At 40.0% G+C, this 18,724-nt stretch overlaps 1 protein-coding gene across 4 annotated transcripts in view; it reads right to left on the bottom strand.

Moving 5' to 3' along the window:
• LOC122561635 (anoctamin-2-like) overlaps window positions 1-18,724 on the bottom strand; it is a 243,713-nt gene that overhangs the window by 192,857 nt on the left and 32,132 nt on the right. For all 4 annotated transcript variants that reach the window (XM_043713575.1, XM_043713573.1, XM_043713574.1 and 1 more), the window contains 7 exons: window positions 15,902-16,050; window positions 14,942-14,996; window positions 14,039-14,090; window positions 11,823-11,878; window positions 9,560-9,601; window positions 3,199-3,263; window positions 2,318-2,452 (listed from right to left, as the gene is read on the bottom strand). In XM_043713575.1, the coding sequence (XP_043569510.1) occupies window positions 2,318-2,452; window positions 3,199-3,263; window positions 9,560-9,601; window positions 11,823-11,878; window positions 14,039-14,090; window positions 14,942-14,996; window positions 15,902-16,050 (554 nt within the window). The remainder of the gene's footprint in view (window positions 1-2,317; window positions 2,453-3,198; window positions 3,264-9,559; window positions 9,602-11,822; window positions 11,879-14,038; window positions 14,091-14,941; window positions 14,997-15,901; window positions 16,051-18,724) is intronic.

The raw sequence follows: 18,724 nt of genomic DNA, 5'->3' as shown, positions 1-18,724 counted from the left end.
CTCAGTCAAATCCATTGAACTCAGCACCGCCTTCCTAACCTGCAATCTTCTTCCTGACCTCTCCGCCCCCACCCTAGTCTGACCTATCACCCTCACCTTGACCTCTTTCCACCTATCGCATTTCTGACGCCCCTCCCCCAATTCCCTCCTCCCTATCTTTTATCTTAGCCTGCTGGACACACTTTCCTCATTCCTGAAGAAGGGCTAATGCCCGAAACATCGATTCTCCTGTTCCCTGGATGCTGTCTGACCTGCTGCGCTTTTGCAGCAACACATTTTCAGCTCTGATCTCCAGCGCCTGTAGACCTCACTTTCTCCAACAATACTCCATAATCAGGTTCTTGCCATTAGCAAGTATCATCTTCAGTCTGAGGACTACCATCCACACAGTAAAAGGGCAATGGGGAAGAGAGGTGAGTGACCCATGAGGCTTCAACAGATTTTACATGATGAACTGTGCAAAATAATCAAGTCAGAGTCTAAGTTTTTGAGAGATAAGACTCTCAATTAAAACTTTAATTACAATGTTCAAGAATAACAAAAGACAATTCAATGCAATTGCGTAATTGTGAAATGTGTAATTATTTATTTTATATATATGAAGTTAGTAGGGAAAATTAAATGGCAGAAAGATGAAAGCATTTTTAACAACTTGTGAGAACTTGAGCCCATATTTCACAATAGCAAGGTAAAAAAAGCAGTCCCCTAAGTAAATAGCAGCTATTGTATCCATCGTAAACAGATTTTTAAAAAAATAGATAAATTACACAGGACAGAAGATTAGAAAGCAACAACGCCTACAAAATTTCTCTTCCTGCTGTCAACTTTGCTATGATAAATTTGAATGCCCATATCTATATACTAAAAGCTTCCTCCCTTAAAAGTGCACACTATAATTACAATCTTCTGCCAGTGGCAATACTGTAATGTCTCAAACGGATGATTTATAGTTGCTGAGCCCGCAAATCCTGCATTGCAATGCCCTATCCAACTTTGCTTCATTGAATGGATGATCTTTGATTTGTTATGTCTTTGTTCTGGTATATACTTCTGTACTTAAGAATGTGATTTCTAATTTCATTATTTTCTTTGAACGGCAACACGGGTGCTGTGAACAACTAATATCAGCACATGGCAGAGATACTAAAGGTGTTAGCACACTTCCAGCTGGGTACGTGCATGTGTTTACTGTCTGTCACACTGTAGTCTCCATCCCCTGAGGAGGACGTGAACACAAAACGCTGAGCAGACCACTTTCCAGGCCATTAGGTACAACTAGCACGAGCTGTGACTTGTATTTGCTGATCACAAAGAATTTGGCAGTAACGTCTTTACCCAGAGAGTCATGTCAATGTGAAAACTAATACCAAACAGTCTTCATCCGAGAAAAAGCAAAGATGTATTTAAAAGAGGCTCAATAAGTCTATGAGGGAGAAGAGAGAAGCATAGTTATGTGTTTGCTGACGCCAGCGCATTTGTGCTATGCACTGCTTAAATTCATGCATGTGCATTAAACAGGTTTGGAAGGTGCAGCTCTGGACACAGCAGGGGATGAGGAAGGGTGTCCTGACCCAGGACTTACGAGAGGGAGTGATGAGGAGGACCAGAGGAAGAGGGGGACCTTCTGGTCCCACGTTCTCATTCCTCTCCACCCTCTGTCTTCACATTCCCACTATCTCCACACCTCCCCCCTGCATCTTTATTCACCTCCCATCCAGTCCTCACTCTCCTCTGTCCCATGTTTCACATTGCCATTAGCCAGTCTTTACTCTGTCCCATCCTCACTCTCCTCCCTGTACTTGCTCTCCACCTCTCCCTCGGTCTCCACCTGTCCTCACATTATCATCACCCCCTGTCTTCGCTGCCTGCCACTGAATCCTGTTTAAAACATTGCTCTTCTTCTCTGTGCAAGAGGTCAGATGTCAATCTTACATGACGATGTTTTGGGTCTGGAATCGTGTGAGTGCACGTTTCCAATAAGGGTGCCAGTTGCAGGTGTCTGCACACACTGCCTCTGTTGATAGAGTGGGACTAACTCTACTGGGAGGAGGCTTGTATGGAGCTTAAACACCAGTTAGCCCAAACGGTCTCTATCAGTGCCATAAATACTCAGTAAATTTTACCTCGGAATACTATCAGTAAATAGTATTGAATAATGAATATTATGATTCTGCACATTAGAGTATTATTTTGGAACTTTACGTCCACACAATAGATTCTAATTACATTGATTTAGTAAAATTAGCATTTCCTATTTTTCATCATTAAACAACTAGATTATGAACAATATCTTTTTGTAATTTTAAAAAGACTTTACCTTGGAATATCATTGTCTATTGTAACACAACCATAAAAAAACACGATGATCCCAACCAGTGATGCTGGCATCAGCAGTTGCGTGTACAGTCCCAACCACGCAAAGTACAATCCAATCTTCTCACCGAAATACTTCCTATGAAAGATGGGAATGTTAACAAAGCACTTGAAATTAAAAGTGAAATAGAAATAGACTGATTTGGGAGGCAAAATAAAACAATCTGGATTAATTCACTAACTAATGTTCCAAGTATGGACTGTGCACAATGAAGGATCCCTTTGACCAAAGTAAATCTATTTCTGCCTCATTGCCTGTTTAAATAGTCCTTTGACAGGAACACTGATCAGAGCATTCAATTGACAAAGATGATCTGATTTTACTTGACTAACCCAAGAGCAACAGCATTAATCAAACAAGTTTTCATGTTACCTATCATTTAATGCACAATTTTGCAATTCACAAAAAAAAACTGTGCATTACAAAACATGCAATAATTATAAACCACGTGTTTAAGTGAACAATATAAATGAAAACACAATGATGTATAATCCTACTGTTGACCTTCATATAATGGGAGTGCATACTCAGAAGTTCTGAATTACTGGACACACTATTTATGGGTTATTATTTCTAATTAACTGCAAGTATTGTTGGCCAAGAATCTGTAAAATCAAGTTCCATAAATAATTTCTGGATAAGTGCTGCCAAGAAACTGTGCAGTGGTCACAAGTAATTATAACATGTACACTAAAACATTTTCCATTGTTTTACCTTCCAAAAATCCATTACACTCTAATTGTGATATCATGAAAGTAACATCGTCATTACAATTAAGAAGCTTTTTGTCAAAACTTTCTAAAGGAGGAATGCTTAAAAAATACCTTATTAGATCAATTGGCTGGTATTTATAAAACACTCCATATCGTGCCCATTCTTGATACAGCATCTGTAAAATAGATCAAATACGTTAATATTTTATGAGCATAAATTTAAAGTATCTTCACAAACAGATGGCTATGGTAGTTTCAAAAGCTTCACGGTTCGATTTGCAAAATGTGAATAACTTCTGGTTGTTAATTAGTTTGAATTTTGTTCCGAAAATGGATGCATCCATTCTTGTGTCTTTTTGAAAGGTGATGATATTTTTATTTGGTGGTGGGATATGGATGTCGCTGACTGGCCAACATTTATTGCCTGTAGTTAGTTGCCTTTGAGAGGGTGGTGATGAGCTGTCTACTTGAACTGCTGCAATCCATGTGCTGTAGGTTGACTCACCATCCCCTTAGTGAGTGAATTCCAAGAGTTTGACCCAGTTTTGGTCATGACATCAAGTACTTTGGTATCCTGTGCTAAGATACTGTAGTTAAATAGTGAGAAGCATTGTTTATGATATAGAGCTATTTTCGATAAGAATGTAAAGTGAGCCTGTATCCATTGGATTATAGGAGATTGCTGATCTTGATTAAGTATATAAGATTCTGAGAGAACTTAACAGCTGGAAGCTGAAAGGATGCTCTCCTTACTGGAAAGTCTGGAACAGCTAAGATCTCCCATTTAAGATGGAAATGAGGAAGCTTTTTTTTCTCTCAGAGAATCTTGAGTATTTGGATCTCTCTTTCCAGAGAGCAGGAGCGGCAGGATAATTCAATATTTTTAAAGTGGTATGAGTGATCTTCCTCAATGACAAGAGAAACAAAGATTTTTCAGGACAGGTTGTATTGTGGAGTTGAGGCTCCAATTCGATCAGCCATGATCTTATTCAAAGACAGAGTATCCAAGGTCCAAACAGGCTTCTCCTGTCCTTAATAAACTATACTGATAAATTATAAGCCTGCTAAGTTAAACTGTTGCAAAAACAAAATACTGCAGATCTTGGAAATCTGAAATACAATTTAAAAATGTTGGAATTGCTGAATATTTCCAGCGTTCTGTTCTGAGTGTACATAACTAGTGTCCAAAAAAAGTTCCAACTGTTAACAAACTATCTTGTACAACAAGCTTTTGATAAATGGGTTACAATCTGCATGGTGAACAGTGATGATAATGCTTGCCCAGTAGTAGCTCAGCTATTATTGAAACCAATTGGAAAAATATTACACAGATTGAGAGTATGTGAGCATTTTGTAAATATGCTGCCGTTTAAAGTTAAGCCCGTTTCTGATTCATTCTCACTACTTGTCTCTTTCTGTAAATTTAACCTGGATTGTCTTTCTTCTTTTTGCATAGTATTACATAGTCTCTACAACCCTGCAGCCTCCAACCATTTTCCTCATTTAAGTCTATCACAAAACTTATAAATGTCTTCTCCCTCATATTTCTCCAACTACCCCATAAATGCATCTGGACTTTGTGCTTCAACTATTCCCTGTGGTAGCGAGTTCCACATTCCTGATCACTTTTTAGGTAAATTGGTTTCTTCTGAATTCCCTACTGAATATGCCTCTCATATTCTTTCTATGTTTCCTTCTGTATGTATGGTTGTTTATGTTTGCTGTCATCTACTTAAGGCTCACTTTCCTCATTCCAGGTACCTCGTTTTACATAAGAACATAAGCACTTGGAGCAGGAGTAGGCCATCTGGCCCTTGGAGCCTGCTCCACCATTCAATAAGATCATGGCTGATCTTTTCATGGACTCAGATCCACTTACCTACCCTCTCAGCATAACCCTTTATTGTTCAAAAGACTATCTATCTTAGCTATAAAAACATTTACAGAAGTAGTGTTAACTACATCACTGGGCAGGAATTCCATAGATTTACAACCCTCTGGGTGAAGAAGTTCCTTCTCAATTCAGTCCTAACTCTGCTCTCCCTAATTTTGATGTATTCCCTCTTGTCCTAATTTCACCTGCCAGTGGAAATATTCTCTCTATTTCTATCTTGTCTACTCCCTTCATAACTTTATATGTTTCTATAAGATCCCCACGCCTCCCCCCCCAATCTTCTAAATTCCAATGAATATAATCGCAGTTTACTCAGTCTCTCTTCATAAGCCAACCCCATCAACTCCGGAATCAACCGAGTGAACCTCCTCTGCACCCCCTCCAGTGCCAGTACTTCCTTTCTCAAGTACGGAGACCAAAACTGTACTCAGTACTCCAGGTGTGGCCTCACTACCCTATACAGCTGCAGCATAGCCTCTCTGCTTTTAAAGTCAATGTCTTTAGCAGTGAAGGACAAAATTCCATTTGCCTTCCTAATTACTTTTTGTACCTGTGAGACCAACCTTCTCTGATTCATGCACAAGGACACCCAAGTCCCTCTGCATAGCAACATGCTGCAAATTTTTATCATTCAAGTAATAATCCTTTTTACTGTTACTCCTACCAAAATGGATGATTTCACATTTATTCCATCTGCCAGACCTATGCTCACTCACTTGAACTATTTATGTTCCTCTGCAAAGTTTCACAGTCCTCTGCACACTTTGCTCTGCCCCTCATCTTAGTGTCATCTGCAAACTTTGACACACTACACGTGATCCCCAATTCCAAATCATCTATGTAAATTGTGAATAATTGCAGTCCCAACACTGATCCCTGAGGCACACCACTAGTTACTGATTGTCAGCCAAAATAGTACTTATTTATCTTTGCTTCCTGTTAGTCAGCCAATCCTCTATCCATGCTAATACTTTATACGTAACACCATGCATCTTTATCTTATGCAGCAGCCTCTTGTGCAGCATCTTGTCAAAGGCCTTTTGGAAATGTACTGCGTCCCCATTGTCCACCGTGCTCATAATGTCTTCATAGAATTCCAAGAAGTAGTTAAGCATGATTTGCCCTTCATGAACCCATGCTGCATCTGCACAACGGGACAATTTATATCTGGATACCTTGCTTTTTCTTCCATGATAACAGACTCAAGCATCTTCCCCACGACAGAAGTTAAGCTAACCAGTCTATAATTCCCCATCTTTTTTCTACTGCCCTTTTTTAACAGTGGCGTCACATTTGCTGTTTTCCAATCTGCTGGAACTGTCCCAGAAACCAGGGAATTTTGGAAAATTATCACAAATGAACTTACTATTTCTCCCACCATCTCTTTTAGAACCCTGGAATGCATTCCATCAGGGCCAGGAGACTTGTCTATTCTTAGTTCCATTATCTTGTCCAAAGACTTGTCTATTCTTAGTTCCATTATCTTGTCCAATGCTACCTCTTCCATAAGATGGGCGGCACAGTGGCACAGTGGTTAGCACTGCTGCCTCACAGCGCCAGAGACCCGGGTTCAATTCCCGCCTCTGGTGACTCTCTGTGTGGAGTTTGCACATTCTCCCCATGTCTGCGTGGGTTTCCTCCCACAATCCAAAAATGTGCAGGTTAGGTGAATTGGCCATAGTGTTAGGTGAAGAGGTAAATGTAGGGGAATGGGTCTGGATGGGTTGCGCTTCTTCGGGTCGGTGTGGACTTGTTGGGCCGAAGGGCCTGTTTCCACACTGTAAGTAATCTAATCTAATAATAAAGATTGTTTTCAGGTCCTCACCTATCTTCATCTCTTTGTCAATTACTGGCATGTTATTAGTGCTGTCCACTGTAAAGACCAACACAAAATACCTAAGCAATGCCTCAGCCATTTCATCATATTCCATGACTAAATGCCCCTTCTTCTCCTCTAAAGGACCAACCTTTAGCCACTCTGTCCCATTTTATATATTTATAGAATCTTTTGCTATCTGTCTTTATATTCTGTGCTAGTTTTTTTTTCTCTTTTACTTTACAGCTCTTTTAGCTGTTAGATGTCTTATTTTCAGATACCATTGTCGTCTGCATGTGGCTTTCTGGTTTGGGAAGTTAGCTATCACCAATCCTCTCTCTATGCTCAGTCCAGGGCCTGTCCCATTATCAACAGTAGAGGATAGACCACTGATGAGTCTAAGTAGAAAGCACTTGGCTTCAGTAATAAGTTTGTTTATTGTATGACAATACAGGTTCAACTTACATTAATGAGATAGGCATAATTATGAAGGGCTCTTGGGAGCTGTACTGCATACATTTGTTTCCTTCACGTACTCATGAAAAGCTTAACTATCTCTCCCCAAGGTCTGTGTGAAATCTCCAGACTCGGTGAAACTTAATGCAACACGAACAATAATTTCTTCAGAACAGTTAGCTTTATAACATTAGATAGTGTGACAAAGCAAAGATCCACAATGAAAACTGTATTTGGTGTGAATTTGCAGATAGATCATAGAATCACAGAGCTATACAACATGGAAGCAGACCCTTTGGTCCAACGCGCCCTTGCTGACCAAATATCCTAAATAAATCTAGTCCCATTTGCCAACATTTGGCCTCTATCCCGCTAAACCCTTCCTATTCATATACCCATCAAGGTTCCTTTTAAAATATTTTATTTTTATGAATCTCCACCACTTCCTCTGGCAGCTCATTCCATACATGAGCCACCCTTTGCATGAAAAGGTTTGCCCCTTAGATCCCTTTTAAATTTTTCCTCTTTTACCTTCGACCCAAGTCCTTTAGTTCTGCACTCCACTACCCTGAGGAAAGAAACCTTTGCTACTCACCCTATCTATGTCCCTCATGATTTTATTAACTTCTATAAGATCATCCCTCAGCTTCTGACGCTCCAGGGAAAATAGCCCCAGCCTCTCCCTATAGCTCAAACCTTCTGTTACGACATGGGGTAAACCCCTTTGTTAATTTAAACCTGACACACAGAGAAACTCGGCAAAAGCCCTTCTTTTGCCCGAAACATCAATTTTCTTGCTCCTCGGATGCTGCCTGACCCGTTGTGCTTTTCCAGTACCACAGTCTCAACACAGAGAAGCTAACCTTACACTGTAATCTGATAGATGTTGAGAAGCAAAGAACTATCTAAGTGGTCACTATTTAAAGTAAAATTAACAATTTTATTCTTCAAGTTCAAAAGAGAACGTTAAACAACTATTTACAACTCCTTTCTCTTAAACCTAGCTTTCACCTCCCACTCTACAATACTGGTCCAATAAAAAATCCCGATTAAGAGTTGCAAATAAAAATCACATTTCAAAACCATTCAGCTTTGTCGATTCTCCTTTGTAGATTTTCCTCAAGGTCAGCTTTGGTCTTCTGCTGCATAATTTTCTTAGATACAGGTACCTTTCAGAGAGCTATTTGGCTAGCAGTCTATACTCATTGGTTTTCTTGGCAGTTCTCCCCTTCACTGTTCAAAATATCCTCTTTTATACCCCAAAACATTGGATCATTTCATTGGTTTGATGTCATCAAAACATTAAATTCAAATTCGATTGGATTTTGGACTCTGGGGCATAATTTAAACTAATTGACGAATTTGAATTTGTTTTTTTTCCATGGCAGCTCAACTCCAGATATTTGTTTCAACCAAGTGTTACATTTTTAAATTGTTCAGCACACTGTCTGCTTTCAGTCAGTTCTTGCTAGCTTCCTCTCTCTCTTAAAGGTACACTACACACCTATACCTTCATAAACCCTTCATAAATCCTTCTTGATCCTTTCTGAACCCTTTCAAGTTTCACAACATTCTTCCTATAGCAGGAAGACTAGAATTGAACGCAGTATTCCAAAAGTGGCCTAACCAATGTCCTATACAGCCATACCATGACCTCCCAACTCCTACTCAATGTATTGACCAATAAATGCAAGCAAATGAAATACCTTCTTCAATATCATATCTACCTGCAATTCTACTTTCAATGAGTGAGCATTGAACTCATAAGAAAAACGGCATACAATTTACATGACAGCTCTTAAATTAAAAACATTACATATTCAGTGTTCAGGGAAGAAATAATGCAGAAATGATTGTAATTTAAATTTCTTGAACTGCTTTCCATTCCAATGTTCTTCACCTGAAATAAAAGCAGAAATTATTGGAGAAACTCAGCAGGTCTGACGGTATATTATGGAAAGAGAAAGAGAGTTAATATCTTGAGTCCAATATGATACTTGTTATGTAATTATCATTCACCATAACAAGTGAATCTGGTCAATTTTCCACATGGAAAGAAAGTTTACTTAAACTATTTTTCAGAGCTCCAGAAAACAAGAAATGCCAAACATTAGTACAAGTCGGGCATCTCTGATTTCTCTTTTTGGTTGGTGTCTTTCTCCAATGTTTGTCATATTAGCTCAGAACCATAAAGTGAAGAGCTGCCTAAAATCACTAAACGTTTGTTGATACGTTTGCACTTGCACCTTTGAAAAGGAATGTGAGAGATGTTATAAGAGCTAAAACAGATTTGATGACAACCCTACCTTGCGTTCATTCTCTTCTGGATCAGTGTCTTCATAATCACCCTTCAAAAATCAAATTTTATATGAAATTAAATGGAATGTCCAGTAAGCAGAATATTCAGCCCAACTGCTCCATACAAGCTACACCCACTATTCTTGATCGAAATCCATCAATGTGAAGGAAGGCATGCCATTGTGGAAATTCCATTGTACTAATAATAAAATGGGGACATGGGTTCAAATCCCACCAAGACAAATAGCGAAGTTTGAATTCAGCAAAATAGATTGGGAATAACAAGGTAGCCTACTGGACAATTGTTATAAAAACCCATCTGGTTCACTAATGCCCTCTAGGGAAGGAATTCTGCTAGCCTACATGAGACTCCTGACCTTAAAGGAATGTGGTTGATGCTTAAATGGCTGATGGGCAATAAACACAATTCTAGCCAGAAATGCTAAAATCTCAAGCAATTCTTTTCCCAACATAACCCTCTATTCATTTCCACCTCATGTGTTTTTCTCACTTTCCTCTAAATCAATCAGTGGCATTCACCTCAACTTTCCCTCATAATAGCACATTTCAGATTCTGTCGTGAGATAAACATTCAAACACTGGCTGAATTTAAAGGAACCAATTGCGATGGAAAAACATGGCGCAGCGCCACTTAGTCACAGAGAGGCCCAACTTCTGGGTCTGAGCAGAAGAGAGACCTCCCCTGATTTCGTCAGAGAGAAGAAGTGGCTGATACATGTTTTCTGGCCAATGTAGGTGGGATGTTAATTAGGTTCATTAATGATCAAATTACTTCCTATTATCTCTGGGTCCACTCCATTTTAGTAGTGGCTAAGAGATTAAGCAGGGGTCACATGACTTTGTCTCACATATATGGATTGTGGGAGAAAACTCATGCAGACACATGGGCAACATGCAAACTCCATGACAGTCACCTGAGGCTGGAATCAAACCCAGGTCCCTGTTGCTGTGAGGCACTATGCTGCCTGCATTCTGTGCCCAATCAAGAGTCATATCATCAAGAAGGAGGGGGGTGCTGAACCCTTCACATCCTAACCCTGCCCCATCTCCCATGTTCCCCATCCTGTGATCTCCACCTTGCCCTCGCTCACCCTTGGTCTGAGATCCCATGATGATCGTAGGCCTTTAGTGGGTGCACTGCCACTAGCAGCCACCTCTCCCACTGAGTAGCTGCTGACTCCTGATTGGTCAGAGCTTTTAAGTGGGTGGTACCTCTTAATCAGGAACTTCAACTGGTAAAAGTTCAACTGTGACCATTTTTCCATCAAGAATTTTCTACGCACCTTATGGGGGTTCCCCACTTGTCTTCCAATCAGTGGGCAAGACTCTCCTTTGCCCTGACAGAGCTTACACCATTAAATATGTTACATAACATGAGTTAATTTGACTAATAGCTATTCTAGCTCTGGCAAACAATTTTTGCTTGTTAATTTTTCCATCCCATATCAAAGCAATTTGATTTGCTTAGTTTTTCAGCTCTCCAAAAACCATACAATACTTCATCACCAGGTTTCTCTGTATGACCTTAATATGGACTCACTGAGGGTTATTCTGACTTTAGCTGAAAGTATGATGTGGGGAGTATCAGATCAGCTGCCCAAATTTTTACTTCCATTCTCTTCAAATGCTTGACTTCAATTCCTGATTGGAATAAAAATGAAGAATGGCTATTACTCCATATCACCAGTTTTGCTTTCTCCCCAAATGTCAGAACTATTTGCCTCTCCTTAACTCACATCCTGTCTTGTTTTCACTTACCACTTGTCCAGAAAGATGTTGTATCACTCATTTGAGAAACCGACACCAACTACATATCGTTTTCTACATAGCCATCTTTAGAAATTAGCATGGCAGGAGTGTGTCATAGTTCACTGGAGGAGACCAGAGGAGACCTATACAGGGGACGAAATGTCTGCAACACAAATTCCCAGCTCGGCGAACAGAATCACAACAACAGAGACCAGAGTTGCTGTGGAAACAGAAATGTTGTTGCCTGGCGATACGGTACAGGCTCCAACTTACTCTTCATTACATGGTCAACCTGGAATCTCTACCATGGTGACAACCTGATAATGGTGTGTGGTGGAAGGATTTACAAGTTGACACTCAATCCTTTTAGCCACATTTTGAATGTATTTTCCTCATTCGTTAGGTCCTGTGGTGAGCCTCAAATTCAGAATGTCTTGCTCCAAGGCAAGAATGCTATCCTCTGCACTACAAGAAATCTTAGAAAATATAATGCATACTTACATCATGAAGAGGGAAAGCTGAATCATAAACTCCATTTGCTATTAACGTAGTTATACCTGAAAATAAATTTACAGTGAAAAATCAATAAATTTGCAACTATGTTCAAGCCTATATCAATTAAAAATTGAGCAATCTCTCATCTTCTAAACATAATTTCACAGGTCCCAGCTTACAACAATTGTGTTGAATCAAGACTTCATTGGCATCACTGCCTCCAACCGTAAATGAGTCAGGACTCACCAATAACTCAGCCTAAAACCATAGGTCAAAGTGAAAGACTGCGCTGCTTGCAGTGAATGTGGCTGAAGCTACTTTTAAAAGACGGAGAAAGGGAGGACTGCAGATGCTGGAGATCAGAGTCGAGAGTGTGGTTCTGGAAAAGCACAGCAGGTCAGGCAGCTATCCAAGGAGCAGGAGAATCAACCTTTTGGGCAAAAGCCCTCTATCAGGAGCCAGCCTCATTCCTGATGAAGGGTTTTTGCCTGAAATGTTAATTCTCCTGCTCCTCGGATCCTGCCTGACCTGCTGTGCTTTTCCAGCACCACACTCTCGACTACTTTTGAAAGATACCTACAGGACCTCATTGAAACTTTATAAAGTTTTAAAAAAGTTTTCAATGATGGGCAGAATTGAAAACTAGTATTCTTCCCATCAATGGCATCTGGAAATGGGACCAGGGAGCTGATCAATATATACAGGCCCAAAAATACAGACATGATTTGTGGCTAACATGATTATAACTGGACTAAAGCTGTATGTCTCCAGTTTCCTGGCTGTGTCTGACATTCCACAGCTGCAGTATAAGGGCAAACTTGGTCACAGGGGATTTGATAATACACACTGCAAATAAACTGAAGGTGTTGAATTCTATTGCAAATAACCATTGCCCCTGTGAAAATAGTTAACCGAAATGTGTCATGAGAGTTTCCTAACTGGTCATATAGCAATATCTATACATTGTAATTTCAAGAACAGACCTTTTTCATTTATAACAGCCATGAACTGCTCTCTGCTAACCCTTCATTCTCTGCCTTACAGATGGTGGTGACAGGAAAGACAAATATTTCAGTTGGACCTTCAGAGTATATGAAATTGTAAGGTATCACAATAGTGTGAGTACCAAGAACCAGAGATATCATATATTGTTAAGGACCAAGCTTTAACTTGCATTGAGTAAGCTTTCTGTGCAAGTCCCTTTTATCCATGACACAAACCAATAGTAAGCAACATTGAAAGAGGAGTGGGCATACAGATCCCAAACATATTCTGCCATTGATTTAGATTATTGATGGTTTATACATTAACACCATCGACTTGTCTGATATCTGAAACCCTGAAGGCCATGTCACAAACAACCAACACATCACAACTGCAACTCTCTGGGGGAGAGAGTTCCAGGTTTTCATTACTCGTTATGTGAAGGACTGCTTCCTGACCACATCCCTGGATGGGTTTACTCTAATTTGGTGCCCCCTTGTTTCTTAACTCTCTCATCATAAGAAATAGTTTCCATCCTGTTCCTCTGGGTCCCACAGGAAAATTGAAACACAAAGGTATCTTTTGGGTCTCATTTTCATCCGGGCCATTTATTAAAAATGAAATAGGAGACCTGATGCTTTAATTAAAGTCCGATCAATATATTTAATGATGACTGTGCAGGCAGGTTTAGTTTCCATGTATTCCACTATTAGACAAGTAGTAACTAAAAACAGCAGGAAGAAAGCAGAGTTATGATGGAGAAGTCTCCCGGGTGACTTTTACTGCCTGCCAGTTCAGATACAGTCAGGAGACAGGGCCATTGTCACCCATAAATTTTATTGTCTGAACCACTCTAACTCAGACCCTTCATCAGAATCCAAATTCACAACTTCCAGCCCAGCTCTTCTAGGAATGTTATCCCTGAGAACAAGGTTTAAATGAACAGAAATATTTTTTAAAATAATGTTTTCCAAAAATAATCCTCCTGTAGCTGCAGGATGATATAAATAACCGATGCCTGACTTGAGAAATCACCATTCCGAAAAGGTGGCAGTGTTTTACATATGTATCTACTTTAAAAATTGAACTGGATTGAATTTATTGTCACGTGTACCGAGGCATAGTGAAAAGCTTTGTCTTGCGAACAATACAGGCAGATCACAGAGTTAAGTAGCATAGATAGAATTGCTTAACAACCAGACCAAGAGATGCTGTAATGGCTAATATAACTGCCTTACCCATATTATATCTGGCTGTTGCACAAGATGTCCGCTTTAAAATTTCATAAACCTGAAAAGAATGAAAAGTCCAAGCTCACAACTAGAACCGCACCAACATGAGACAGCAAGTGCGACCCAAACTGCAACCCATAGACCTCAAGCAATTTTTGGACCCCAAGCAATTGAGTTATTATATTCACACATCTTTTACTCTTACTAAGGCCACAGAATGCAAAGAAGCATATCTAAATAAATAGTAACTGCAACAGTTCCTAGCTTTAATCTTATGTTCCACATTTTGCTTTGAAAGTGCATTTGATTTTGACAAGGAACCTCAAAATTTACGGATAACGAGAATAGACATAATAGTTTTGAAATGTTTCAGTACAGCAGGGAGCTTATGTGATTCAATAATTCATAATTAATATGTAGTTTTGCAAAAAGGTTTACTTACCAATTATAATAAATATGTTCTTAAAAATTCCCCCAAAAAAGTAATCCATTTCTGATGGCTACGTTTACAGAATCAGCCAAGGTACATTTCAACAAAACAGGAACAGAAGAAGAGGAAGGAGAATATTTCTAATGTTAACTCTCATTGGAGCTCAAGAAACCATTCTCCCAAGGCTTTTAAATTCAACTAATGGGTTGCTGTTGTCTATCTTCCCAGCAATTGCTTTAAACCACATTCAGCAAACATTATTTGGACAAGGTAAAAACTGACATGTGCACCACTTTCTCAGGGACAGTTAATCAATTGCATGGTATATCAGTTTCGGGAGGTGATGTCATTCACTAACATGTTGTTCCTGTTTTTTAGGGATACCAGGTGGCTGTCTCAGACAAATATCATAATAGAAATGTCACGATCAATGTAATTTAAAGTCACTATATTCCTTGCAGTTTGGTAGTCTGACTTACTATTCGACTCCGGGTTGCATTGTCGAAAAATGTTTCCTTATTTGTTACATTGTACCTGTAAAAGAGCAGAAAAATGGTTAATGGTTTGTGTATTCCCCCACTCTCCTCTACATTGTTTTACCCTCCCCTTGGAAGCTGAACCTTCAGATTTTTGAAACTTTCGGGAACCTCTGATTTAACACTTACACCTCTCTGACAAAAGCACTCTTCACCAGCCCTCACATCATGCTCCACTCTCCATCTCTTCATTGTTTTGATTTTTAGTTTATCTCATCCGTATCAATTGCCTCGCAATGTTTCCTGCAATACTATACTTTTAATCACATAAATATTTGAAAAAAAAATTGAAAGGGCGTGTTGAGGGGGAATAATGCAAGAAGAAGAGCCCTATAAAGGGAATGTGCTGCAAAGTTTTATGACATTATTTATTCAGGGGATGTGGATATCGCTGGCTGGGCCAGCATTTATTGTCCATCCCCAGTTTCCTTTGAGAAGATTGTGGCGAGTTGCCTTCTTAAACAACCCCGGTCGATGAAATGTAAGTAAATCCACAATGTCACTACGGAGTGAGTTCCAAGATTTTGAACCAGTGGCATTGAAGGAAAGTGAAATATTTCCAAGTCAGGGTGAGAATTTATTACATTCCATTCTATCTTCCTCATATCAAAGCCATTTGACCTATAAAGCCAAAGTGTTTTGTACAAATACAACTTTAATAGCCAGGACAATTAATGTCAAAGTCTAGAATGAAGCAAAAATTATTTTTAAAAAAAAACCACAGTTAAAACAGGAGACTTTGGTGTGAAGGTTCACATTCATTTGGTCACTGCAAGGATCATTCCTTGCATTTCTCGAATGTTCCATCTATCAGAACCATTAAAAGTGAGTAATAACAAATTTTATCAAACTTATCACTTTTCCCAATGAATGATATTTTTTGTGTGCGAGTGCACTGCTTACAAATGCATCTTGTCTCTGGTGAAGGGATGTGACAGGTGCTTGCTTTTCTGAGCCGACTGTTCAACTTTGGGTTGCAAAGGCTTTGTGAATTTTTGCCAGATTGAGTTCATTTTCGCTGTGATTCCATCCTCCTGTTGGATTTCAAACACCTGAGGAAGAATAGACGTTCAAATGCTTAAATTAATTTCAGCCACACAGGACTACCTACAATTGTCAGCACTATCCCCAGAGCATGAAGAGTATTTTTTTTTCTGTCTGCATTTTCTCATATTCGCAGCCCTGCACTGTAAATATGCACATGTCACAGACACCATTTTCGAATCTTTACCTGCTTTGAGATTTAAATCCCTTTTTCATATAAAATGTGTATTTTAATAGCACCCATTGCACTTAAACTACAGCTGCTAGAGGCAAATTTTACGGCCAAAGTTCCAGAAAACCTCTCAATGACCTCAAAAGACCACTGTAAAATCCAACTTTTCAACCTCACAAATAATTGGAGCTCAATACTGTCTGAGCTTTAAGCCCTGCTCCCAAACATTCATCTGGTAGTCCATTACCATGTTAGCTATAATCACTCAACTGTGAACCTCGAACAGCCTACTGATGGGATTGTCAACTCCAAAGGGTCAATTTGCATTGTTCCCCACATGCTGGGGTGGCACAGTGGCTCACTGGTTGACAGCGCTGCCTCACAGCACCATGGACCCAGGTATGGTTCCAGCCTCAGGAGAGTGTCCATGTGGCATGTTCTCCCTCTGTTTGTGTGGGTTTCCTCCTGATGCTCTGGCTTCTTCCCACAGTCCAAAAATGCACAGGTTAGGTGGATAGGCCATGCTAAATTGCCCATAGTGTCCTGGCATTTGCAGGCCAGGTGGATTAGTCATGGAAAAATACAGGGTCCCTGCCTTGATTTGCCTTACCTTACCTTGCCTTACCTTTCATTGCCTTTAGCACTTTGCCCCATCAGCTACACTTTAATGTGCTTAAGTTCTGCCTTGTTGTTTAGTCCGGACACAAAGCCAGGCAGCTCATCATGCTTGCATGCAGTCATTAATCAAGGGTGTGGATATTTTGATATACAGCACAGTTCGATGTCAATCTCACACCTACAGCATGTGCCAGCAGGCAACACAGTAAACACACTGCACCAACCAAACGACCGTGTCTCAAAGTCTAAGGGGAGTAATCTTCAGGACAAGAGCGACATCTTCAGGCAGGGGTCCATGTGGAGTTTGATACTAGTCCTGGGGTGTGGCATAGTCATTCAGCTGCTCAGCAATCATGGCCAGGGGTCCATACCATCGCAGCCCTGAGCACGGATCATAGTCAGCTCTATGATTCCAAGGCAACCAGCCCAGAAATTCACAGGAAGACAATTGGAAGATGTACCGATATCTGTCAAAGACCTGGTCACTCATTGTTCGGGGTTATCAATCAAAGCTATGCAACTGGGTGGGCCACAAGCAGGTCTGGGTGTCCACCCACTAAAAGGTGGGTCATGAGGGATCAGTGCTTGGGAGGGCAGCAGGGGGACTAAAATGTGTGGATTGGAGATGTATGGTGGGATACACAGAGGCCTACAATTGTGAAAGAAGCAGCTTAGTGTGACAACTGCTTTACCCAAGACCACAAGAAATTACAGAGGATTGTGAGTGTAACCCAGTCCATCACGAAAACCAACCTTCCTTCTATTGACTCTGTCTACACTTCTTGCTGCTTCAGGAAAGCAACCAACATAATCAAATACCCCTCCCATCCAGGTTCTCCTCTCTACCAACTGGCAGATGATACAAAAGATTGAAAACATGTACCAACAGATTCAAGAACAGCTTCTTCCCCATTGTGAGACTTACAAACAGACCTCACATATATTAGAGTGGATCTTTCTCTGCACTTCTCTGTAGCTGTAACACTGTATTCTGAATTCTGTTCTACTATCCTGATGTATTATGTAAGCTATGATTTGTCTGGATAGCATGCAAAACAATACTTTTCACTGTATCTCAGTACATGTGACAATAATAAATCAAATATAAGGATGGAGACAATAGAAGACTGGAAAGAAAGAGCCAGTGTGGATGTGGGGATTGTGGAAGTCATTGACTTCCATGGAAGGTGTCAAGTGCACTACAACATCTGATATTTTATTTGAGATGTCTGGGGCTGGGGTTTGGTGGGGAGATGAAGATTTAAACAAATGAGTTGCGTGAAAACTTGGACAAGTTCTACAACTATGGATTTGGCAAGAAGGGCCACCAAGTAGGGAATATTTACATTTGGTGATTCACTGATTGTAAGAAGCTGAGCCTAAGTCTCACTGTTTGAGGAGCGACTGCTGATTCCTTCTATTGTGTCAGAAATAATAAGTGCATGATGGAGCTGTAAATGGCTGCCACCAATATTCTTCAAAGTTCTTCCAGTAGAATTTTGCAGAAACAATCACCTCTTACATGACCATTGAAATAGAGAAATGACAGAGTCCTAAACATTAGAGTTCCCATACTCCCATCATTGTTTGGAATCCAACATTGGGTGCTGCCAATACAATTCACCAGCATATTAACAGACCCAGCAGTCAATGTTGGCTCCAACTGGTAGTACAGACAGGAAGTATAGTCCAAAGCCCTCAAAAATGACCCAGGAATATACTTTTGTGGACTTTAAAAGCATCCCCAGCCCTTATTTCTAATGTAATTATCTTCTTAAGTTCCATGATAGACATCACAGTGTAACCATTAATTGAACTTTGTCGTGGAATGAGCAGAAAGAGTGAATGGTGTAATTCAAGGCTTTATAATCTTGCTACCACGACAGCCAATC

Source organism: Chiloscyllium plagiosum, chromosome 23 (genome assembly GCF_004010195.1).
Source record: "Chiloscyllium plagiosum isolate BGI_BamShark_2017 chromosome 23, ASM401019v2, whole genome shotgun sequence".
Classification (NCBI taxonomy): domain Eukaryota; kingdom Metazoa; phylum Chordata; class Chondrichthyes; order Orectolobiformes; family Hemiscylliidae; genus Chiloscyllium; species Chiloscyllium plagiosum.
Note: the sequence above shows the minus strand (reverse complement) of the source record. Positions and strands in the feature narration are given on the sequence as shown.